The 26,063-nt window shown below is 45.4% G+C and overlaps 1 protein-coding gene across 1 annotated transcript; it reads left to right on the forward strand.

Moving 5' to 3' along the window:
- Window positions 1-591: 591 nt before the first annotated feature.
- On the forward strand, window positions 592-26,042 carry LOC120056729 (scavenger receptor cysteine-rich domain-containing group B protein-like). Its single transcript, XM_039004935.1, has 8 exons — window positions 592-718; window positions 15,134-15,436; window positions 18,733-19,047; window positions 19,575-19,658; window positions 21,176-21,490; window positions 24,699-25,218; window positions 25,453-25,502; window positions 25,726-26,042. Exons 1-8 carry the CDS (start codon window positions 592-594, stop codon window positions 26,040-26,042), a joined length of 2,031 nt encoding a protein of 676 aa, XP_038860863.1.
- The last annotated feature ends 21 nt before the right edge of the window (window positions 26,043-26,063 follow it).

The raw sequence follows: 26,063 nt of genomic DNA on the forward strand, positions 1-26,063 counted from the left end.
AGAGACAGAGAGAGACGGAGACAAACAGAAAGAGAGACAGAGAGCGAGACAGAGATAGAGAGACAGAGAGAGTGACAGCGAGAGGGACGGAGACAGAGTCAGAGACAGAGTCAGAGACAGAGTCAGAGACAGAGATGGAGACAGAGAGACGGAGACAGAGAGAGAGAGACGGAGACAGACAGAGCGAGACGGAGTCAGAGAGAGAAAGACAGACAGAGAGAGACGGAGTCAGAGAGAGAGACAGACAGATAGACAGACTGAGAGACAGACAGAGAGAGACAGAGTGAGAGAGACGGAGTCAGAGAGAGAGACAGACAGAGAGAGACAGAGAGAGAGACGGAGACAGAGAGAGCGACAGACATAGAGACAGACAGAGAGACAGACAGAGAGACATACAGAGAGAGACAGAGAGAGACAGAGAGAGAGAGACGGAGACAGACAGAGAGAGACGGGACTCAGAGAGACAGACAGAGAGAGAGAGACACAGAGACAGAGAGAGACAAACAGAGGGTCCAGAGCACTGATAGATTGTGTGTGTGTTCCACCAGACTGATTGGATCGTCAGTCAGACAGAGACAGAGACGGAGAGCCATGCGATGCCAACGTGTAAAGGAGTGTGTGTGCAGGCCATGTGGAGGCTGGAAGGTGGCTGCCTGGCTGCTGGCATCCCTGCTAGGGTCCCTGCTACTGGTGGCTGTCGGAGTGATACTGCAGATCGGTGAGTGAGTGTAATGGAGTGATATTTCACCACAGCTCATTTTTGAATTGGGAGACAATCTATTTTAAAGCCCCAAGTTGTCTGAGCTGAGTGTGGAACTGTTGTGAGTGTTTACTGTTAATTTTTTCTTGTTTATTTCACTTTTGGTCCTCTGTAGTTCAGTTAGTAGAACATGGTTCTCTGTAGTTCCGTTAGTAGAACATGGTCCTCTGTAGTTCAGTTAGTAGAACATGGTCCTCTGTAGTTCAGTTAGTAGAACATGGTCCTCTGTAGTTAGTAGAACATGGTCCTCTATAGTTCAGTTAGTAGAACATGGTCCTCTGTAGTTCAGTTAGTAGAACATGGTTCTCTGTAGTTCAGTTAGTAGAACATGGTCCTCTGTAGTTCAGTTAGTAGAACATGGTCCTCTGTAGTTCAGTTAGTAGAACATGGTTCTCTGTAGTTCAGTTAGTAGAACATGGTCCTCTGTAGTTCAGTTAGTAGAACATGGTCCTCTGTAGTTCAGTTAGTAGAACATGGTCCTCTGTAGTTCAGTTAGTAGAACATGGTTCTCTGTAGTTCAGTTAGTAGAACATGGTTCTCTGTAGTTCAGTTAGTAGAACATGGTCCTCTGTAGTTCAGTTAGTAGAACATGGTCCTCTGTAGTTCAGTTAGTAGAACGTGGTCCTCTGTAGTTCAGTTTGTAGAGCATGGTGCTTACAATGCCAAGATAGTTGGTTCGATTCCCATTATCTCCTCCACGTAAAATATATGCATGGATGACTGAGTTGCTTTGGATAAAAAGCGCCTGCTAAATGGAACATGGTCTTTCCAGAACATGGACTGACCAGGTCAAATCTATTAACCCTTAATGATGTCTCATTAAATCCACTTCAATCAGTGTAGATGAAGGTTAAAGAAGGATGTTTATGTCTCAAGCTAATTGGGACGTGTTGAGTGCCATTCATAGGGTAGATGGGCAAGACAATAGATTTAAGAACTGTTTACGCTAATAGTTACCAGGCACACCAGTTTGTGTCAAGAACTGCAACACTGCTGTTTTTGTGACGCTCAACAGCTTCCTGTGTGTATCAAGAATGGTCCACCACCTAAAGGACATCCAGCCAACTTGACACAACTGTAGGAAGCATTGGAGTTAACATGGGCCAGCGTCCCTGTGGAATGCTTTCGACACCTTGGTAGAGTCCATGCCCCGACGAATTGAGGCTGTTCTGAGGGCAAAAGGTGGGGGTGCAACTCAATATTAGGAAGGTGTTCCTAATGTTTCGTATACTCAGTGTATGTACAGTATATATATATATATATTATTATTTAAACTGCATCGTTGGTTAGGGGCTCTTAAGTAAGCATTTCACTGTAAGGTCTACTACACCTGTTGTATTCGGCGCACGTGACAAATACGATTTGATTTGATATATATATATAAATTAGATTGGGTGACATTTCTTTGTGACGTTTTTATTTTCTGATTTCAGAAGATTTGACCGAAATCAGCAGAAGAGCCATACCTGGTAAGTGGTTTTCTAAGTGAATCCCTTCTCATTTTACTGACTGTCCTTTCTGAAACACACCGTAACATTACTGTTCCCACCTCAGATTTCAGCCCCACGTCACCTCTATGAATACAGACGACCCAAAAAAACATATCATATTATAATATTCTAGGACGCTTTTCAATAACTAAGCCACATAGCGAACATAACACAACTATTTATGTGTTTAGGGCCTTTTGTTTCATTGACACAAGCACCCAAGAATTGGGAGGCCAAAGTCATTCCGCTACCCAAGAGTGGTAAAGCGGCCTTTACTGGTTCTAACAGCAGACCAATCAGCTTGCTGCCAACTCATAGCAAACTGTTGGGAAAAAATTGTCGTTGACCAAATACAAAGCTATTTCTCTGTAAACAAATTAACCACATACTTTCAGCATGCTTATAACATGTACTGCACTGACACAAATGATGGATGATTGGTTGAAATAAATTGATAATAACAATGTTGTGGGATCTATACTGTTAGATTTCAGTGCAGCCTTTGATATTATTGGCCATAACCTGTTGAAAAAAATGTATGTGTTATGGCTTTTCATCATCTGCCAAATCTTGGATGTAGAGCTATCTATCTAATAGAACATAGGGTTTTCTTTGTTGGAAGCTTCTATAATGTTAAACATGTAAATTGTGGTGTACCACAGGGCAGTTCTCTAGGCCCTCTACTCTTTTCTATTTTTACTAATGACCTGCCACTGGCATTAAACAAAGCCTGTGTGTCCATGTATGCTGATGATTTAACAATTTACGTGTCAGCAACTACAGCTAATGAGGTCACTGAAACCCTTAACAAGGAGTTGCAGTCAGTTTTGAAATGAGTGGCCAGTATTAAACTGGTCTTGAACATCTCTAAAACTAAGAGCATTGTATTTGGTACTGCTGAATCTGGTAATGAATGGTGTGACTGTTGAACAAGCTGAGGAGACTCAATTACTTGGTGTTACCTTAGATTGTAAACTGTCATGGTCAAAACATATAGATTCAATGGTTGTAAAGATGGGGAGAGGTCTGTCCGTAATAAAGAGATGTTCTGCTTTTTTGAGACCACACTCCACAAAGCAAGTCCAGCAAGCTCTACTTTTGTCTTATCTTGATTATTGTCCAGCCAAGTTGTCAAGTGCTGCAAAGAAAGACTGTAAGCTGCAGCTGTCCCAGAACAGAGTGGCACATCTTGCTCTTCATTGTAATCAGAAGGCTGATATAAATACTATGCTGCCAGTCTCTCTTGGCTAAGAGTTGAGGAGAGACTGACTGCACTTCTTTTCATAAAAAACTTTAATGTGTTGAAAATTCCAAAATGTTTGCATAGTCAACTTACACATAGCTCTGAAACATACACTTACCCCACCAGACATGTCACCGGGGGTCTTTTCATAGTCCCCAAATCCAGAACAAATTCAAGAAAGCGTACAGTATTATATAGAGCCATTATTGCATGGAACTCACTTCCATCTCATATTGCTCAAATGAACAGCAAACCTGTTTTTTAAAATAGACAAAGCAACACCTCTCCTCTTATTTGATCTAAATAGTTTGTGTGTATTGATATGTAGGCTATGTGTGCATTTCTAAATGTATATAGTGCTGTTCTTGTCTAATAACGTTCTGTATTATGTCATGTTTCATGTTCTGTGTGGATCCCAGGAAGAGTAGCTGAGGCTTTCACAACAGCTAATGGGGATCCCAATAAAATACCCCCTCGCAAGCAAAAAAATATTCCTAAAGGGAGAAAGCCTGTGAATTGACATATTGTATTTTGCGTGTGGTGTTTAGAATGGTTCCTATTCTCTGTTTTTGAGGAAGTGAATGGAACTAGAAACCACCATCTCAGTGGCTGTAGAATAACACCTCTACAGGAAACAGGAAACTGGATGGAAACAGACCCACATTACTGTATGCTTTTGCTGTACCAACAGAACTTCAAATCCCAGGATAGACTACTGACCGTCATTAACCTGAGGAGTAATACACAGACTACTGACCGTCATTAACCTGAGGAGTAATACACAGACTACTGACCGTCATTAACCTGAGGAGTAATACACAGACTACTGACCGTCATTAACCTGTCTAGCCCCCCGGAACCCCCCCCACATTCCACTGAAAAGGCAGCGTGCGAAATTCAAAAAATATTTTTTAGAAATATTTAACTTTCATTTACATTACATTTACATTTAAGTCATTTAGCAGACGCTCTTATCCAGAGCGACTTACAAGTTGGTGCATTCACCTTATGATATCCAGTGGAACAACCACTTTACAATAGTGCATCTAACTCTTTTAAGGGGGGGGGGGGGTTAGAAGGATTACTTTATCCTATCCTAGGTATTCCTTAAAGAGGTGGTGTTTCAGGTGTTTCCGGAAGGTGGTGATTGACTCCGCTGACCTGGCGTCGTGGGGGAGTTTGTTCCACCATTGGGGTGCCAGAGCAGCGAACAGTTTTGACTGGGCTGAGCGGGAGCTGTACTTCCTCAGAGTTAGGGAGGCGAGCAGGCCAGAGGTGGATGAACGCAGTGCCCTTGTTTGGGTGTAGGGCCTGATCAGAGCCTGAAGGTACGGAGGTGCCGTTCCCCTCACAGCTCCGTAGGCAAGCACCATGGTCTTGTAGCGGATGCGAGCTTCAACTGGAAGCCAGTGGAGAGAGCGGAGGAGCGGGGTGACGTGAGAGAACTTGGGAAGGTTGAACACCAGACGGGCTGCGGCGTTCTGGATGAGTTGTAGGGGTTTAATGGCACAGGCAGGGAGCCCAGCCAACAGCGAGTTGCAGTAGTCCAGACGGGAGATGACAAGTGCCTGGATTAGGACCTGCGCCGCTTCCTGTGTGAGGCAGGGTCGTACTCTGCGAATGTTGTAGAGCATGAACCTACAGGAACGGGTCACCGCCTTGATGTTAGTTGAGAACGACAGCGTGTTGTCCAGGATCACGCCAAGGTTCTTAGCACTCTGGGAGGAGGACACAATGGAGTTGTCAACCGTGATGGCGAGATCATGGAACGGGCAGTCCTTCCCCGGGAGGAAGAGCAGCTCCGTCTTGCCGAGGTTCAGCTTGAGGTGGTGATCCGTCATCCACACTGATATGTCTGCCAGACATGCAGAGATGCGATTCGCCACCTGGTTATCAGAAGGGGGAAAGGAGAAGATTAATTGTGTGTCGTCTGCATAGCAATGATAGGAGAGACCATGTGAGGATATGACAGAGCCAAGTGACTTGGTGTATAGCGAGAATAGGAGAGGGCCTAGAACAGAGCCCTGGGGGACACCAGTGGTGAGAGCACGTGGTGCGGAGACAGATTCTCGCCACGCCACCTGGTAGGAGCGACCTGTCAGGTAGGACGCAATCCAAGCGTGGGCCGCGCCGGAGATGCCCAACTCGGAGAGGGTGGAGAGGAGGATCTGATGGTTCACTGTATCAAAGGCAGCCGATAGGTCTAGAAGGATGAGAGCAGAGGAGAGAGAGTTAGCTTTAGCAGTGCGGAGCGCCTCCGTGACACAGAGAAGAGCAGTCTCAGTTGAATGACTAGTCTTGAAACCTGACTGATTTGGATCAAGAAGGTCATTCTGAGAGAGATAGCAGGAGAGCTGGCCAAGGACGGCACGTTCAAGAGTTTTGGAGAGAAAAGAAAGTAGGGATACTGGTCTGTAGTTGTTGACATCGGAGGGATCGAGTGTAGGTTTTTTCAGCAGGGGTGCAACTCTCGCTCTCTTGAAGGCGGAAGGGACGTAGCCAGCGGTCAAGGATGAGTTGATGAGCGAGGTGAGGTAAGGGAGAAGGTCTCCGGAAATGGCCTGGAGAAGAGAGGAGGGGATAGGGTCAAGCGGGCAGGTTGTTGGGCGGCCGGCCGTCACAAGACGCGAGATTTCATCTGGAGAGAGAGGGGAGAAAGAGGTCAAAGCACAGGGTAGGGCAGTGTGAGCAGAACCAGCGGTGTCGTTTGACTTAGCAAACGAGGATCGGATGTCGTCAACCTTCTTTTCAAAATGGTTGACGAAGTCATCCGCAGAGAGGGAGGAGGAGGGGGGGAGGGGGAGGAGGATTCAGGAGGGAGGAGAAGGTGGCAAAGAGCTTCCTAGGGTTAGAGGCAGATGCTTGGAATTTAGAGTGGTAGAAAGTGGCTTTAGCAGCAGAGACAGAAGAGGAGAATGTAGAGAGGAGGGAGTGAAAGGATGCCAGGTCCGCAGGGAGGCGAGTTTTCCTCCATTTCCGCTCGGCTGCCCGGAGCCCTGTTCTGTGAGCTCGCAATGAGTCGTCGAGCCACGGAGCAGGAGGGGAGGACCGAGCCGGCCTGGAGGATAGGGGACATAGAGAGTTAAAGGATGCAGAAAGGGAGGAGAGGAGGGTTGAGGAGGCAGAATCAGGAGATAGGTTGGAGAAGGTTTGAGCAGAGGGAAGAGATGATAGGATGGAAGAGGAGAGAGTAGCGGGGGAGAGAGAGAGCGAAGGTTGGGACGGCGCGATACCATCCGAGTAGGGGCAGTGTGGGAAGTGTTGGATGAGAGCGAGAGGGAAAAGGATACAAGGTAGTGGTCGGAGACTTGGAGGGGAGTTGCAATGAGATTAGTGGAAGAACAGCATCTAGTAAAGATGAGGTCAAGCGTATTGCCTGCCTTGTGAGTAGGGGGGGAAGGTGAGAGGGTGAGGTCAAAAGAGGAGAGGAGTGGAAAGAAGGAGGCAGAGAGGAATGAGTCAAAGGTAGACGTGGGGAGGTTAAAGTCACCCAGAACTGTGAGAGGTGAGCCATCCTCAGGAAAGGAACTTATCAGGGCGTCAAGCTCATTGATGAACTCTCCAAGGGAACCTGGGGGGCGATAAATGATAAGGATGTTAAGCTTGAAAGGGCTGGTAACTGTGACAGCATGGAATTCAAAGGAGGCGATAGACAGATGGGTCAGGGGAGAAAGAGAGAATGTCCACTTGGGAGAGATGAGGATCCCAGTGCCACCACCCCGCTGACCAGAAGCTCTCGGGGTGTGCGAGAACACGTGGGCAGACGAGGAGAGAGCAGTAGGAGTAGCAGTGTTATCTGTGTTATCTGTGTTAGCAGTGTTAACTTTCACACATTAACAAGTCCAATACAGCAAATGAAAGATAAACATCTTGTGAATCCAGCCAACATGTCCGATTTTTTAAATGTTTTACAGCGAAAACACCACTTATATTTATGTTAGCTCACCACCAAATACAAAAAAGCACAGACATTTCTTTCACAGCACAGGTAGCTTGCACAAAACCCCCAAATAGAGATAGAATTAGTCACTAACCAAGAAACAACTTCATCAGATGACAGTCTTATAACATGTTATACAATAAATCTGTTTTGTTCGAAAAATGTGCATATTTCAGGTATAAATCATAGTTTTACATTGCAGCTACAATCACAAATATCACCAAAGCAGCTAGAACAATTACAGAGACCAACGTGAAATACCTAAATACTCATCATAAAACATTTATGAAAAATACATGGTGTACAGCAAATGAAAGACAAACATCTTGTGAATCCAGCCAATATTTCAGATTTTTTAAGTGTTTTACAGCGAAAACACAATATAGCATTATATTAGCTTACTACAATAGCCAACCACACAACCGCATTCATTCACCGCAAAGGTAGCGACAGCGAAAAAAACAGCAAAATATATACATTTATTCACTAACCTTGACAAACTTCATCAGATGACAGTCCTATAACATCATATTACACAATACATATATGTTTTGTTCGAAAATGTGCATATTTAGCGGTACAAATCGTGGTTTTACAATGTGAATACGTAGCCAAACTGCACAAAATTATCCGGATATATTTCTGACACTCACCTAATCTAATCAAAGAACTCATCATAAACTTTACTAAAAAATACATGTTGTACAGCAAATGAAAGATACACTAGTTCTTAACCTGTTAGGCGGGCTGTCCCGACATCGGTACACTTATGACAACATCCAGCTCTATTGCAGGGCGCGAAATTCAAAATCTATTTTTTTTAAATATTTAACTTTCACACATTAACAAGTCCAATACAGCATTTGAAAGATAAACATCTTGTTAATCCAGCCAACGTGTCCGATTTTTAAAATGTTTTACAGCAAAAACACCACGTATATTTATGTTAGTTCACCACCAAATACAAAAGAGGACAGACATTTTTCACAGCACAGGTAGCATGCACAAAGCCAACCTAACTAACCAAGATCCAACCAAACAAACCTAGAAACAACTTCCTCAGATGACAGTCCTATAACATGTTACACAATAAATCTATATTTTGTTCGAAAAATGTGCATATTTGAGCTATAAATCAGTTTTACATTGATGCTACCATCATAGCTACAGTCAGAAATAGCACGGGAGTAGCCAGAGTAAATACAGACACCAACGTCAACTACCTAATTACTCATCATAAAACATTTCAGAAAAATATATGGTGTATAGCAAAATGAAAGACAAAGATCTTGTGAATAGAGCCAATATTTCCGATTTTTTAAGTGTTTTACAGCGAAAACACAATATATCGTTATATTAGCTTACTGCAATGGCTAACACACAACAGCATTGATTCCAAGTAATCGGTAGCGATAGCACAGCTCGACAGATATATTAAATAGCATCCCAAATTGGGTCCTTATCTTTGTTGATCTTCCATCAGAATGTTGTAAAGGGGTCCATTGTTCAGTACCGTCTTTGTTTGAATCCAGAACGAACTATTTCCCTCTTGAATTAGCAAGCACACTGGCCGTGCGGCGCTAACCTCTCCTTCTTGAAAAAATACTTCCAACGCATCACGTCTAATGTCCCGAATAAATTTCAATAATATAATTAAACTATATTGAAAAAACATACTTTAGGGTGATATTGTGGCATGTATCAAGTAAAATCGAAGCCGGAGAATATATTCACCTATAACGACAGTTTTCCAGGAGGCAATACAAGGTCCAACTTCGCGCCTTGGAGAAAAAAAATTATGGCGGTCCTCTCACTCCAAGAGGCTGTATTCAATCCCTGAACGAGATATTCAAGTCCTTTCTGCTCTCACTTCCGCATGACACCCAGGGGAAGGCGTATGACGTGTTTCTATGGTCCCAAGTGACATGCCCTTTTATAGACAAGCTCTTGAAAAGAGACCTCGCATTTGGAAATCTCACTTCCGGATAGGAAATGGGCTGCAGAAAGAGTTCTGGTTCACTTAGAGAAATAATTCAAACGGTTTAAGAAACTAGAGAGTGTTTTATATCCAATAGAAATGATAATATGCATATTGTACGAGCAAGAATTGAGTAGGAGGCCGTTTGAAATGGCCACCTATTTTCAGGTTACTCAGTGCTGCCCCTTGCAGCCATAAGAAGTTAATGCAATCGCCGTGTTAGAATTCTAAAAATAACTTTAGTACGACATACAGCTTACGTTATAGCGAGACAGCGCCTGCAATGAGGGCGGAAAATAGTACTAAACATTTTCGACAGAAATACGAAATAACATCATAAATGGTTTCTACTTTTGCTGAGCTTCCATCAGAATCTTGTACAAGGGGTCCTTTGTCCAGAATAATCGTTGTTTGGTTTCAGAATGTCCTTTTCTCCTGTCGAATTAGCAACCAAAGCTAGCCAAGTGGCGCGAAGCTGTCCATCTTCACCAAACGCAGAGAACAGAAAACGCCAAAACTCCCGATAGACTTTCAATAATCTGATAAAACTATATTGAAAAAACATACTTTACGATGATATTATCACATGTATCAAATAAAATCAAAGCCGGAGATATTAGCCGTCTATACCGAAAGCTTTTCAGAAGGCAATCCAGGGTTCCTTCCCGCGCCTTGCTGAACAAAGGAAATTTGGGGTCACGTCATTCCAAGAGCTCTTGTTCGACCTCAGATCAAGCTAGACACCCCATTCCACCTCTCACTGCCTCTTGACATCTAGTGGAAGGCGTATAAAGTGCATGTATATCCATAGATTTCAAGCAAATGAATAGGAAGGCCCTGGAACAGAGCCTCGATTTCAGATTTTTTACTTCCTGACAGGAAGTTTGCTGCAAAATGAGTTCTGTTTTACTCACAGATATAATTCAAACGGTTTTAGAAACTTGAGAGTGTTTTCTATCCAATAGTAATAATAATATGCATATTGTACAAGCAAGAATTGAGTACGAGGCAGTTTAATTTGGGAACGATTTTTTACAAAGTCAAAATAGCGCCCCCCTATCCCAAAGAAGTTTTAACCTGAGGAGTAATACACAGACTACTGACCGTCATTAACCTGAGGAGTAATACACAGACTACTGACCGTCATTAACCTGAGGAGTAATACACAGCGTAATCTGTCCAGCTTTCTGACGATCATTCCAAAAGGGGATGAAGACTCAGAACACAAGACTAAATAGAACCCAACCCTATAGAATCTGTGTCGTTGCTAAAGGATGGGCAATATACCAAATATGTCCAATCATTATTGCTGTATACAACTTTTATCAGTTATTTGGTTAATGCCTAAAGATATAGCATTGAGGGAAAACAGTGTTTCCCATACCTCTCCAGTACCCCCAGCCAGTCTAAACCTCTCCTCCAGTACCCCCAGCCAGTCTAAACTTCTCCTCCAGTATCCCAGCCAGTCTAAATCTCTCCTCCAGTATCCCCAGCCAGTCTAAATCTCTCCTCCAGTATCCCCAGCCAGTCTAAACATCTCCTCCAGTAACCCAGCCAGTCTAAATCTCTCCTCCAGTATCCCCAGCCAGTCTAAATCTCTCCTCCAGTATCCCCAGCCAGTCTAAACATCTCCTCCAGTAACCCAGCCAGTCTAAACCTCTCCTCCAGTATCCCAGCCAGTCTAAACCTCTCCTCCAGTATCCCAGCCAGTCTAAACATCTCCTCCAGTAACCCAGCCAGTCTAAACCTCTCCTCCAGTATCCCAGCCAGTCGAAATCTCTCCTCCAGTAACCCAGCCAGTCTAAACCTCTCCTCCAGTACCCCCAGCCAGTCTAAACCTCTCCTCCAGTACCCCCAGCCAGTCTAAACCTCTCCTCCAGTACCCCAGCCAGTCTAAACCTCTCCTCCAGTATCCCAGCCAGTCTAAACCTCTCCTCCAGTACCCCAGCCAGTCTAAACCTCTCCTCCAGTACCCCAGCCAGTCTAAATCTCTCCTCCAGTACCCCAGCCAGTCTAAATCTCTCCTCCAGTACCCCCAGCCAGTCTAAATCTCTCCTCCAGTACCCCCAGCCAGTCTAAACCTCTCCTCCAGTACCCCCAGCCAGTCTAAACCTCTCCTCCAGTACCCCCAGCCAGTCTAAACCTCTCCTCCAGTACCCCCAGCCAGTCTAAACCTCTCCTCCAGTATCCCAGTCAGTCTAAACCTCTCCTCCAGTATCCCAGCCAGTCTAAACCTCTCCTCCAGTATCCCAACCAGTCTAAATCTCTCCTCCAGTACCCCCAGCCAGCCCAAACCTCTCCTCCAGTACCCCAGCCAGTCTAAACCTCTCCTCCAGTATCCCAGCCAGTCTAAATCTCTCCTCCAGTACCCCCAGCCAGTCTAAATCTCTCCTCCAGTACCCCCAGCCAGTCTAAACCTCTCCTCCGGTATCCCAGCCAGTCTAAATCTTTCCCCCAGTACCCCCAGCCAGTCTAAACCTCTCCTCCAGTACCACCAGCCAGTCTAAACCTCTCCTCCAGTACCCCAGCCAGTCTAAACCTCTCCTCCAGTACCCCAGCCAGTCTAAATCTCTCCTCCAGTACCCCCAGCCAGTCTAAACCTCTCCTCCAGTACCCCCAGCCAGTCTAAACCTCTCCTCCAGTACCCCCAGCCAGTCTAAACCTCTCCTCCTGTATCCCAGCCAGTCTAAACCTCTCCTCCAGTACCCCCAGCCAGTCTAAACCTCTCCAGTACCCCCAGCCAGCCTATACCCCTCCTTCAGTACCCCCAGCCAGTTCCACTTGTTAGATATATTCTTGAACTTTCACACAGAGGTTTAAGAAACAGGGATGTTAACAAAGTAAAGCCTGCCATGTTGGGGGGCAAAGACAGCCTTTGGAAGAGACAGTGTAGTTCATAGTTTCCATTCTCAAAACGAAAACCCCCAAATGTCACACAGGCAGGAATGTATAAACCCTCTGTACACATTTGTATGTCGACTCCTTCGCTGGTTTAGCTAGCTACAGTGGGGCAAAAAAGTATTTAGTCAGCCACCAATTGTGCAAGTTCTCCCACTTAAAAAGATGAGAGAGGCCTGTAATTTTCATCATAGGTACACTTCAACTATGACAGACAAAATGAGAAAATAAATTCAGAAAATCACATTGTAGGATTTTTAATGAATTTATTTGCAAATTATGGTGGAAAATAAGTATTTGGTCAATAACAAACGTTTATCTCAATACTTTGTTATATACCCTTTGTTGGCAATGACAGAGGTCAAACGTTTTCTGTAAGTCTTCACAAGGTTTTCACACACTGTTGCTGGTATTTTGGCCCATTCCTCCATGCAGATCTCCCCTAGAGCAGTGATGTTTTGGGGCTGTTGCTGGGCAACACGGACTTTCAACTCCCTCCAAAGATTTTCTATGGGGTTGAGATCTGGAGACTGGCTAGGCCACTCCAGGACCTTGAAATGCTTTTTACGAAGCCACTCCTTCGTTGCCCGGGCGGTGTGTTTGGGATCATTGTCATGCTGAAAGACCCAGCCATGTTTCATCTTCAATACCCTTGCTGATGGTAGGCTTTGTTACTTTGGTCCCAGCTCTCTGCAGGTCATTCACTAAGTCCCCCCGTGTGGTTCTGGGATTTTTGCTCACCGTTCTTGTGATCATTTTGACCCCACGGGGTGAGATCTTGCGTGGAGCCCCAGATCGAGGGAGATTATCAGTGGTCTCCCACAGTTGATTTCTTCAAACCAAGCTGCTTACCTATTGCAGATTCAGTCTTCCCAGCCTGGTGCAGGTCTACAATTTTGTTTCTGGTGTCCTTTGACAGCTCTTTGGTCTTGGCCATAGTGGAGTTTGGAGTGTGACTGTTTGAGGTTGTGGACAGGTGTCTTTTATACTGATAACAAGTTCAAACAGGTGCCATTAATACAGGTAACGAGTGGAGGACAGAGGAGCCACTTAAAGAAGAAGTTACAGGTCTGTGAGAGCCAGAAATCTTGCTTGTTTGTAGGTGACCAAATACTTATTTTCCACCATAATTTGCAAATAAATTCATAAAAAATCCTACAATGTGATTTTCTGGATTTTTTTTCTCATTTTGTCTGTCATAGTTGAAGTTTACATATGATGGAAATTACAGGCCTCTCTCATCTTTTTAAGTGGGAGAACTTGCACAATTGGTGGCTGACTAAATACTTTTTTGCCCCACTGTACATGGTCTAAACAAGCTTCCTGCTGCGTTGTCAAGCTGTGTCTCATATTACAGGAAATAGACATAGTAGAGACAGAGTACAGTACTATGGAGGGCCAAGAACCTCCTTTCAACAAATCATTTGACCAGTCTCTCTCTCTCTCCTCCCTCTCTGTCTTTTTTCCCAGCCAATGGGACCACGACGACAACCTCCATGAAGACAACACATTCCCAAGGTAGGCAATGTGCTGCTGGGCTCCCGCCAACTCTCATCACATCCACCCCACCTTCTGTCGGTCTGAAACACCCAGGTTCAACAAATACATGTTCACATCCAACGCATGAATTACAAATTATCTAACTTGTAGAGAGAGAGAGAGACAGAGAGAGAGAGAGAGAGAGAGAGAGAGAGAGAGAGAGAGAGAGAGAGAGAGAGAGAGAGAGAGAGAGAGAGAGAGAGAGAGAGAGAGAGAGAGAGAGAGAGAGAGAGAGAGAGAGAGAGAGAGAGAGAGAGAGAGGGAAAATGAGACAGGGAGGGAGAGATCAGCACCCTGGGCACACTACAACAAGGTCACTTCCCTTTGCTCTCAATTTACCTAATCCACCTCAATTACTCTCTCTTGTTCTCCCCCTCTCTCTCTCTCTTCCCCCCTCTCTTTCTCTATATCTCCTCCCTCTCTCTCCCCCTCCCTCTACCCCCTCTCTCTCCCCCCCCCCTCTCTCTCTCTCTTCCCCCCCCTCTCTCTCTCTTCCCCTCTCTCTCTCTCTCTCACCATCCCACACTAGTCAGTGGAGTCATGTGGCTTGCTTAGTCTTATTCTGTTTCTTAAATTGGACAGTGGAAAGGATTAGACGAGCTAGTCAAAAAAGGATTCTTGTCGCTAATAACTATCATTATATGAGAGTTCTATTTCCAGACAGTAACACACACGAGTATAATGTCCAACAGACAGTTGGCCTGTTATGTGCTTGCCCAGACTTACGTTTTGATCGATGTTGTGTGGCACATGTATTATACAGAAAGAAAGCATACAGTTTCTAGCCAGTAAAATGATATGGATTGAATTGGTTTGGTGGAGGATTTTCTTCACTTACTGTGAAAAATAAGAAAACTAGATCTAGATACAGCCTCCCGACAGGATAATATGACGTCATCACACACTGGGTCACATTGATGACATCAGCATCAGAGTGAAAGGGAAGACAGTGGTGCTGATTGTTGACTCCTCTGACCATGTTGCATTTGTCTCTGTCTCTCCTCTGCAGTGGGTCTGATGATATCAAATTGTCTCTCCTCTGCAGTGTGTCTAGTGATGTATTGTCTCTCCTCTGCAGTGGGTCTGATGATATCAAATTGTCTCTCCTCTGCAGTGTGTCTAGTGATGTAATGTCTCTCCTCTGCAGTGGGTCTGATGATATCAAATTGTCTCTCCTCTGCAGTGTGTCTAGTGATGTAATGTCTCTCCTCTGCAGTGGGTCTGATGATATCAAATTGTCTCTCCTCTGCAGTGTGTCTAGTGATGTATTGTCTCGTCTCTGCAGTGCGTCTGGTGAACGGGCGTGACCGGTGTGAGGGGCGTGTGGAAGTGTGGCACAACGGAACGTGGGGTACGGTGTGTGATGACGACTGGGACATGGTAGATGCCAATGTGGTGTGTCGGCAGCTGGCCTGTGGCCTGGCTGTGGCGGTGGGCAGCATCAAAGAGTACGGCCGGGGCTTGGGGCCCATCTTGCTGGACAACGTAGACTGTAAAGGAGGGGAGACAGACCTGGGACAGTGTGGCAGTCTGGGCTGGGGAATCCATAACTGTTACCACTACGAGGATGTATCGGTCACATGCAAAGGTAAGGCTCATTGAGGTATATTTATAATACTCCAGTCCAGGGGTATGTAACTCTTACATGCTGACCAGACTGCACGCTCGCGTGTGTCTGCGTACACCATCTCGCACATGTTGATTTTGTTCCCCCACACCAGAAGTGATCAGGACACGCAGGTTGAAATTTCAAAACTAACTCTGAACCAATTATATTAATTTGGGGACAGGTCGATAAGCAAACATTTATGGCAATTTAGCTAGCTAGCTTGCTGTTGCTAGCTAATTTGTCCTGGGATAAAAACATTGGGTTGTTATTTTACCTGAAATGCACAAAGGTCCTCTACTCCGACAAGTAATCCACAGATAAAATGGTAAACCGAATACGTTTCTAGTCATCTCTCCTCCTTCAGGCTTCTTTTTCTTCGGACTTTAACTTTAAGGTGCATTACTACAACCAACTAGACTGGAGTGTGGACCTCAGTTCATCTTTCAATCACCCACGTGGGTATAGGCTCCTAAAAACCAATGAGGAGATTGGAGAGGCAGGACTTGCAACGCATCAAGCGTCACAAATAGAACCAAGTTATATTTTAGCGCCTGGCTACGCAGACGCGGACGAGTAGTGTGGATGCAATGATTGAATAACATGTATGTGTAAAACCGCTAAAACCTGATAATTAATTGCACCCACCTGGTGTCCCAGGTCTGACTAGAGGACTAGAGGAGAACAATGAAAAGACGTTGAACTGGCTTCGAGGTCCAGAGATGAGTCTCTAGTGTATTACTCTTCTAATTATGTTTTGTATAGGAAGGGTCCTTACAATTTCTAAAGATTTCATGTGATGTCAATGCGTGACAAGGACACATCCCTGGTTGACTCACTAATAAAATAATATATTATTTTACTAACTCTGTCTCATCTCTCCTTAGTTCCAACAGTGGTGAAGTCACGGCGCATCGGTGAGGCCACCACTTCATCTAGGAGAAACTCCGGTTTAAGTAAGTGATCCAGTTCATTTCTTTCTCTCTAATTTCAGTCAAATGATGTACATAAAATAGTTTGAAGAAGGGTTTGTTTAATTCACTGTATAAACTGCTTTAAGGGAAAAGGTGAAGTCCGTTTGCCTTCAGTCACAACCAGGTTTGTAGAACTGTAGAAGTTCATGGAAGACAACACGCTCACAAGGGCCCGATAAATCTTGCCCGGAATCCAAACTAAATAGTCTGCGATTACACAGGCAACCCATTTCTGATCTTTTCCCACTTATTGGTCTTTTGACCAATCAGATCAGCACTTTAGACAATAATTGAGCAACATATCAGAATTTGGCTGCCTGTGTAAATGCTACCATAGTGAAATGGAGCGATATTCAATTAAGGATTTTAAGCCCCCATTTTTTTTAATTTAACCTTTATTTATCGAGGTAGTGTCATTGAGATAAAATCATTTTTCAATAGAGACCTGGAACGAAACTAAGACAGCAGCATGGGAGAACAATGTTACAGACTAATCTCAGGCATAACAACTCACAGACATATCAATCAATCAAGTTTATTTATACAGCCCTTTTTTACATCAGCCGATGTCACAAAGTGCTGTACAGAAACCCAGCCTTAAACCCCAAACAGCAAGCAATGCAGAAGTAGAAGCACGGTGGCTAGGAAAAACTCCCTAGGAAGAAACCTAGAGAGGAACCAGGCTCTGAGGGTTGGCCAGTCCTCTTCTGGCTGTGCTGGGTGGAGATTATAACAGAACATGGCCAAGATGTTCAAATGTTCATAGATGACCAGCAGGGTCAGATAATAATAATCACAGTGGTTGTAGAGGGTGCAACAGGTCAGCACCTCAGGAGTAAATGTCAGTTGGCTTTTCATAGCCGATCATTCAGAGTTAGAGACAGCAGGTGTGGTAGAGAGAGAGAGTCGAAAACAGCAGGTCCGGGACAAGGCAGCATGTCCAGCGAACAGGCCATGGCTTCACAGCCGCAGGCAGAACAGGCGAAACCGGAGCAGCAGCACAACCAGGTGGACAGGGGACACAAGGAGTCATCAGGACAGGTAGTCCTGAGCCATGGTCCTAGGGCCTGATTACCAACAATGACGAGACAGCCTACAGGGAGGGGGTGAGGGCACTGGGAGACGGGTGCCAGGAAAATAACCTTTCACTCAACGTTAACAAAACAAAGTAGCTGATCGTGGACTTCAGGAAACAGCAGAGGGAGCACGCCCCTAAATCAACGGTACTGCAAGGGAGAAGGTGGAAAGCTTCAAGTTCCTCGGCGTACACATCACTGACGATCTGAAATGGTCCACCGACGCAGACAGTGTTGTGAAGAAGGCGCAACAGCGCCTCTTCAACCTTAGGATGTTGAAGAAACTTGTCTTGGCCCCTAAAACCCTCACAAACTTTTACAGATGCGCAATTGAGAGCATCCTGTCGGGCTGTATCACTGCCTGGTACGGCAACTATACCGCCCACAACCGCAGGGCTCTCCTGAGAGTGGTGCGGTCTGCACAACGCATCACCTGGGGCAAACTACCTGCACGCCAGGACACCTACACCACCCGATGTCACAGGAAGGCCAAAAAGATCATCAAGGACATCAACCACCCGAGCCACAGCCTGTTCACCCCGCTATCATCTAGAAGGCGAGGTCAGTACAGGTGCATCAAAGCTGGGACCGAGAGACTGAAAAACAGCTTCTATCTCAAGGCCATCAGACTGTTAAACAGCCATCACTAGCCGTCCTCCACCCGGTTACTAAACCCTGCACCTTAGAGGCTGCTGCCCTATAGACATAGACATGGAATCACTGGCCACTTTAATAATGGAACACTAGTCACTTTAATAATGTTTACATACTGCGTTACTCATCTCATATGTATATATTGTATTCTATTCTACTGTATTTTAGTAAATGCCACTCCGACATTGCTCGATCTAATATTTATATACGTATTAAGGCCATTCTTTTACTTTTAAATGTGTGTATTGTTGTGAATTGTTAGATACTACTGCATTGTTGGAGCTAGGAACACAAGCATTTTGCTACACCCGCAATAACATCTGCTAAATATGTGCATGTGACAATTCAAATATGATTTGATTTTTGAAAATCACTGAGCTCTTCAGTACGGGCCATTCTACTGCCACTGTTTGTCTATGGAGATTGCATGGCTGTGTGCTCGACTGTATACACCTGTCAGCAACGGGTGTGGCTGAAATAGCCGAATCCACTCATTTGAAGGGGTGTCCACATACTTTTGCATATATAGTTTACATGGAATGCTGATGATTCCCGCCCTCCCCGTATATTTTAGGAGATGGTAGGATCCGGTTAGTTGGTGGACTGGACTACTGCCAGGGACGAGTGGAGATCTTCAACCAGGGCAGCTGGGGGACGGTGTGTGATGACGACTGGGGTAGGAGAGACGCAGGGGTGGTGTGTCAGCAGATTGGCTGTGGCCACGCTGTTTCTTCCACCACCAACGCCTACTTTGGTTACGGCACAGGACTGATTCTATTGGACAACGTCAACTGTATTGGCTACGAGAAGCAGCTGAGTAAATGCTACAGCCTGGGATGGGGGATACACAACTGTGGACATCATGAGGATGCTGGAGTTATCTGTTCAGGTGACAAGCTGTTTCTGTCTCTCTCTGTTTCTCTCTCTCTCTCTCTCTCTGTCTTTCTCTCTCTCTCCCTGTATCTCTCTCAGTCTCTCTCTGTTTCTCTCTCTCTCTGTCTTTCTCTCTCTCCCTGTACCTCTCTCAGTCTTTCTCTGTCTCTCTCTCTCTCTGTCTTTCTCTCTCTCCCTGTATCTCTCTCAGTCTCTCTCTGTTTCTCTCTCTCTCTCTGTCTTTCTCTCTCTCTCCCTGTATCTCTCTCAGTCTCTCTCTGTTTCTCTCTCTCTCTGTCTTTTTCTCTCTCCCTGTATCTCTCTCAGTCTCTCTCTCTCTCTCTCTTTACATTCAATTCAACAACAAAAAATGTCTCCCTCGCCCTATATCTCTCTCTGTCTGTCTGTCTTTCTCTCTCTGTCTGTCTGTCTTTCTCTCTCTCCCTGTATCTCTCTCTCTCTCTCTCTCTCTCTCTCTGTAATTCATGTTGCCAATGTCTTTAATACTATGTCTGCTATTCCTGTTTTGTTCTCTCTGTGTAGGTTCAGGCTCCACCACAGTTCCTCCCAAGAACACTGCCACAATGCCCATGGGAAGGGGATTCTTCCAGACTGCCAGCATTGCAGGCAATTATTTAGCTTTAGTATTATAATGTAATAATAGTGTGGTCCCCATCAGACCACACTGCTCCACCTGCACCTCTATCCCATGACCAGTAGAGGGTGCTGTTTCATCTCTAAGTTTCTCTAAATCTGAGACAGCGGTGCCACTCAATACATGGTGGTGATGGAGCAAGTAAATGAAGTCACCCCCATAAAGATCCTATTAAATTACTAGAGGGGCTACAGAACTTCCTAAACCCTGAAAGTTCCAGAACATGGTGAAAATGGCAGCCATTTTGGTCAGTCTAATTGGACTGAATGCAGTAGAGGCAGGAAGTGATGCATTTCCCGATTTGACTAATGCAGGAAAATAAAATTAAGGCATGTGATGGGTATCAGAAATTGTGTAATAGAATTATAGTCAACCTAAAATAGTGTCATATTATAAACACAGCTTATATGGGTTTTATGACAATTTTCTGTAAAATAACCTTTAAAATATATGTAAAAAGACCATAATTTAAAATTTAAAATAAATTTCCAAGCTGTGAGTGATATTATATGATACAATATCAGTATTTGCATTTACAACTTGTCTAAGCTGTGGATTGACTGTATTGTTTGAATTGAATGTTGGCATATGGGTAGTTCATTTGATCCATTTATAGAATCATTCCTCTAAAACTGTCTGGCTAGCTAGCTAACAAACACACAGTGCAGACACATTCTTCAAATGTAATTGTTTTACACAATATTTTATCACAGCCCTGGCAAACCAAGGTTGACCCATTCCCTGACCAAAATGCCTGACCTTTTATACTAGCATGAGAAGGTTAATGTCCATTCTGGTATTCTAATTCCTAATTCGACCCCACCCCCTCTCTCCTCACAGAGGATGGGACACCCTCTGCTGTCTACTGTAGGCATCAGCTTGCTCGTATAGACCGACTCGTCAATTCTGATTCTAATGCATTGCTCGTCTTATTCTAGTGACCGACCGAACAGAACCAGTCAAGACCACTACTACAACTACTGTGACAACGACAACGGTTGCTATGACAACCAAAGGTAGTGGTGATGCTGCGCCCCCCCCCCCCCCCCCCCCATGTGACAAATGAAAGGGAATTATCTCTAGCTAATGTACTCTAAACAGATATATCTGTTTTTATAATACTGGCTTATTATTTAAGTAATAAGGCACGAGGGGGTGTTGTATATGGCCAATATACCACGGCTAAGGGCTGTTCTTAGGCACGACGGATCGCGGAGTGCCTGGACACACCCCTTAGCCGTAGTATATTGGCTATACACCACAAACCCCCGAGGTGCCTTGTTGCTATTATAAACTGGTTATCGACGTAATTCGAGCTGTAAAAATAAATGTTTTGTCATACCCGTGGTATACGGTCTGATATACCACGGCTGTCAGCCAATCAGCATTCAGAGCTCTAACCCATTTCTAGATTAAAGCCATTGTGCAACAAGGAAGCATAGTAACACCTTTACCTAATAAATCTCTCCTCTCTGTGTGTCTCCTCCAGAGCGTCCCATCATCCGCGTGGTGAACGGTAATAGCAGCTGCCAGGGTCGCGTGGAGGTGTTCCACAGCAACCTCTGGGGCACGGTGTGTGACGACGACTGGGGGCTGCCTAACGCCCAGGTGGTGTGTAGGCAGCTGGGATGTGGTCCCGCCATCGCCGCCAAGATCCTGGCCTTCTTCGGCTACGGATCGGGTCCCATCTTGCTGGACAATGTGGACTGTACGGGCAGTGAAATAAAACTGGAGAATTGTTTCAACCTGGGCTGGGGACAGCACAACTGTGGACACCATGAAGACGCTGGTGTTATCTGTGCACGTAAGACTGCCTGGGACTATGGCAATATAACTTCTTTGTCCGATGTGAATCAGATATTTATCTTTTGATCAGCTGCAGGCAGGACTGAGTAGTAGTAGTAGTAGTACTAGTAATAGTACTAGTAGTAGTACTAGTAGACTGAGTAATGTTGTAGTAATAGTAGTAGTAGTAGTAGTACTAGTAGTAGTACTAGCTAGTAGTAATAGTAGTAATAGTAGTAGTAGTAGTAGTAGTAGTAGTAGTAGTAGTAGTAGTAGTAGTAGTAGTAGTAATAGTAGTAGTAGCAGTAGTAGTAGTAGTACTAGTAGTAGTAGTAGTAGTACTAGTAGTAGTAGTAGTAGTAGTAGTAGTACTAGTAGTAGTAGTAGTAGTAGTAGTACTAGTAGTAGTAGTAGTAGTAGTAGTAGTACTAGTAGTAGTACTAGTAGTAGTAGTAGTACTAGTAGTAGTACTAGTAGACTGAGTAATGTTGTCCACCAGCCGTCTCCAACCGTCTGGTTTCATAGCTCCTCAGAATGGAGTTTAAAATTCTATTGAATGGAAGCCTATGACAGGAGTGGATGAAAGCAACTGCTGGTTGTAATTGGCTGATCTCTATTCATCACCATCTAGCATAACCCTTGACGTCCCCTCTACATTGTGGACTTCAAAGTGCGACCAGCGCAAGAGATTTAAAGTTTGGAAAAATCTCAAAGTACGCTTCTTAGAAATGGTTTTCACATAAACTGTAAATACCGGAACTCAATTGGTCGTGACAAAAACAATACATGTGACGTGATACATTTATTTTGATTGCCGCTTTTCGCCATTCATCAAAGTCCCATCTAATACAACTGTAGCAGGTCGCAGCCTCTCCAGCCTCGATTTAGAGCCACAGTGGCTGGAATTTGCTCAGAATTTGTATTGATTAGCATGTCACTCAGTAATTACACACCCTCTAAGTTCCAAACAGGCGCACACTGTGACCAGGCTCTACTATGTACACAGTGAAGTAAACACACGTTGGGTTTTACTGTACTTGTGAGGACCAACAATTGATTTCCATTCAAAGCCTATTTTCCCTAACCCCAACGCCAACACTAACGCCTAAACCTTAACCCTAAAATTGATGTTTTCCTTGTGAGGGCCAGCAAAATGTCCTCACTTGTCAGCATTTTCCTTGGTTGATTATTCTGGTACAGGTCAAAATCTAAGGTTCTTCTTTAATATTCCCCCTTTAGTTAAAAGCCAGAACACACAAGCACAAGCCCCACATTCACATTTGGTTCGGGGCCAGCCTGGTCCAAGAGCGGTAGTCATCGTGGTCTCATTCACATTTGGTTCGGGACCAGCCTGGTCCAAGAGCGGTAGTCATCGTGGTCTCATTTTACATCATTTAGCAGACACTCTTATCCACAACGACTTGCAGGAGTATTTGGCGTTAAATGCTTTGTTCAAGGGCACAGACTTTTCACCTAGCCGGCTCAGGGATTCAAACCAGCAACCATTCGGTTAGTGGCCCAACGCTCTTAATAACTGCTACGCTACCTGTCGCCCAATGTTGCGTCTTTAGCGCACCGGGTGGCTTGAAGTGGCGAGAGAGAGAGAGAGAAGCTGAATCGGTCAATCGATCGAACAACATAGCATTACTTCACTCAGAGCGGCGGTCGAGGTCGTTTGCCTCTACCGAGCAGGGTAATGGTCTCTCCCAGTAGCAGCTCCTCTTTCCCCAGGCGTCGTCAGCAGGCTTTATGCAGGTGGAAGCTCGTTAACCCCATGCTGTTCAGGTGCACCGGCATGGTTCCAAACCAGACAGCTAGTGGGACTCACTCATTCCCTCATTCACTCAACAAGTCAAACACTCTCAGAAAAAAAGGTTTATAAAGCTCAAGTAAAATAATATAGAACATTTGACTAAATAATGGGGTAATCAGCCTCTCTGGGGGTAATCAGCCTCTATGGGGTATTCAGCTTCTATGGGGTATTCAGCCTCTATGGGGTAATCAGCCTCTATGGGGTAATCAGCCTCTATGGGGTATTCAGCTTCTCTGGGGTAATCTGCCTCTATGGGGTATTCAGCATCTCTGGAGTAATCAGTCTCTCTGGGGGTAATCAGCCTCTCTGGGGGTAATCAGCCTCTCTGGAGTAATCAGTCTCTCTGGGGGTATTCAGCTTCTCTGGGGGTAATCAGCCTCTCTGGGGTATTCAGCTTCTCAGGGGTATTCAGCCTCTCTGGGGTATTCAGCCTCTCTGGGGTATTCAGCTTCTCAGGGGTAATCAACCTCTCTGGGGTAATCAGCTTCTCTGGGGGTAATCAGCATCTCTCAGGGGTATTCAGCCTCTCTGGGGGTAATCAGCATCTCTCAGGGGTATTCAGCCTCTCTGGGGGTAATCAGCATCTCTCAGGGGTATTCAGCCTCTCTGGGGGTAATCAACCTCTCTGGGGTAATCAGCCTCTCTGGGGGTAATCAGCCTCTCTGGGGGTAATCAACCTCTCTGGGGTAATCAGCTTATCTGGGGGTAATCAGCATCTCTCAGGGGTATTCAGCCTCTCTGGGGGTAATCAGCATCTCTCAGGGGTATTCAGCCTCTCTGGGGGTAATCAACCTCTCTGGGGTAATCAGCCTCTCTGGGGTAATCAGCCTCTCTGGGGTATTCAGCTTCTCTGGGGTAATCAGCCTCTCTGGGGGTAATCAGCCTCTCTGAGGTATTCAGCTTCTCTGGGGTATTCAGCCTATCTGGGCTATTCAGCATATCTGGGGGTAATCAGTCTCTCTGGGGGTAATCAGCCTCTCTGGGGGTAATCAGCCTCTCTGGGGGTAATCAACCTCTCTGGGGTAATCAGCCTCTCTGGGGTAATCAGCCTCTCTGGGGTAATCAGCCTCTTTGGGGTAATCAATCAATCTCTCGGGAAGTAATCAGCTTCTCGGGAAGCAATCAACTTCTCTGGGTGTAATCCGCCTCTCTGGGGTAATCAGCCTCTCTGGGGTAATCAGCCTCTCTGGGGGCAATCAGCCTCTCTGGGGGTAATCAGCCTCTCTGGGGGTAATCAGCCTCTCTGGGGGTAATCAGCCTCTCTGGGGGTAATCAGCCTCTCTGGGGGTAATCAGCCTCTCTGGAAGCCTGCAGGCCAAACCGTTCTTAAAGACTAAATAAGACACAGTAGAGAAAAGAGGAATAAAAAGAGAGGAAGACGCCCTTCCTGTGACTAAGGTCTTCATCATGTCAGAGGAAGATGTCCTTCCTGTGACTAAGGTCTTCATCATGTCAGAGAAAGATGTCCTTCCTGTGACTAAGGTCTTCATCATGTCAGAGGAAGATGTCCTTCCTGTGACTAAGGTCTTCATCATGTCAGAGGAAGATGTCCTTCCTGTGACTAAGGTCTTCATCAAGTCAGAGGAAGATGTCCTTCCTGTGACTAAGGTCTTCATCATGTCAGAGAAAGATGTCCTTCCTGTGACTAAGGTCTTCATCATGTCAGAGGAAGATGTCCTTCCTGTGACTAAGGTCTTCATCAAGTCAGAGGAAGATGTCCTTCCTGTGACTAAGGTCTTCATCATGTCAGAGGAAGATGTCCTTCCTGTGACTAAGGTCTTCATCATGTCAGAGGAAGATGTCCTTCCTGTGACTAAGGTCTTCATCATGTCAGAGGAAGATGTCCTTCCTGTGACTAAGGTCTTCATCATGTCAGAGAAAGATGTCCTTCCTGTGACTAAGGTCATCAAGTCAGAGTTATCAGAGCAGACCAGGTGAATCTTAGTGAACCTCTGATGATAAGGGGATCACAAAGTAGACTTCCAGAGCAGTTATCTTCTAATATAACTGATTAGCTGATCAATGGAATAACTCACAACAATGTTTTGAGGGCTCTGGTCAACAGTTGTTCTCAAGTAGATGACCGCTCCCCAGGGAAACATACACAACAGAAACCTCATACTATCTCCCTCTTCTTCTCCAGCCTTTCCGCCTGTTCAAACTGGAAGAGGCTTCACCATGACAGAAACAACACGCACCACTAGACCACCAAGTGAAGGTAAGTCTTCTACCTGTTCAGGTTTAGCTACATGTTCCTGGTTCAAGTTAAGGTGAAAGGTCAACACACATTCACGGCATCACTTTTCAGAGGCCATCTTCCATAATGCATCGTATTTCATTCATGTCTCAGGACCAGCCATGGTGTGTGGTATGTGTCTCTAGTGTTAAATGTTAATTTGCTCCAGAATATGTGACTGTTTCTACCCTCTGTTTCCCTCTAGGCATGGTGAGGTTGGTGGGCGGGCAGCACCACTGCGAGGGTCGGGTGGAGATCTTCTCAGGGGCGAAATGGGGTACGGTGTGTGACGACGCCTGGGACATGCCAGATGCCCAGGTGGTGTGTCGCCAGCTGGGCTGTGGGCAGGCTGTTGCGGCGAGCGGGGAGGCCTACTTCGGGCCCGGCAGCGGCACCATCCTCCTGGACAATCTGAAGTGCAGTGGCTCCGAGGCCTCGCTCCAGCAGTGCTCACACATATCCTGGGATGTACACAACTGTGACCATTCTGAAGACGCCGGCGTCACGTGCTCACTGTCGTGATTCGAGCAGCGATTCGCCGCC

The sequence above is a fragment of the Salvelinus namaycush genome, chromosome 12, assembly GCF_016432855.1.
Source record: "Salvelinus namaycush isolate Seneca chromosome 12, SaNama_1.0, whole genome shotgun sequence".
Taxonomy (NCBI): Eukaryota; Metazoa; Chordata; class Actinopteri; order Salmoniformes; family Salmonidae; genus Salvelinus; species Salvelinus namaycush.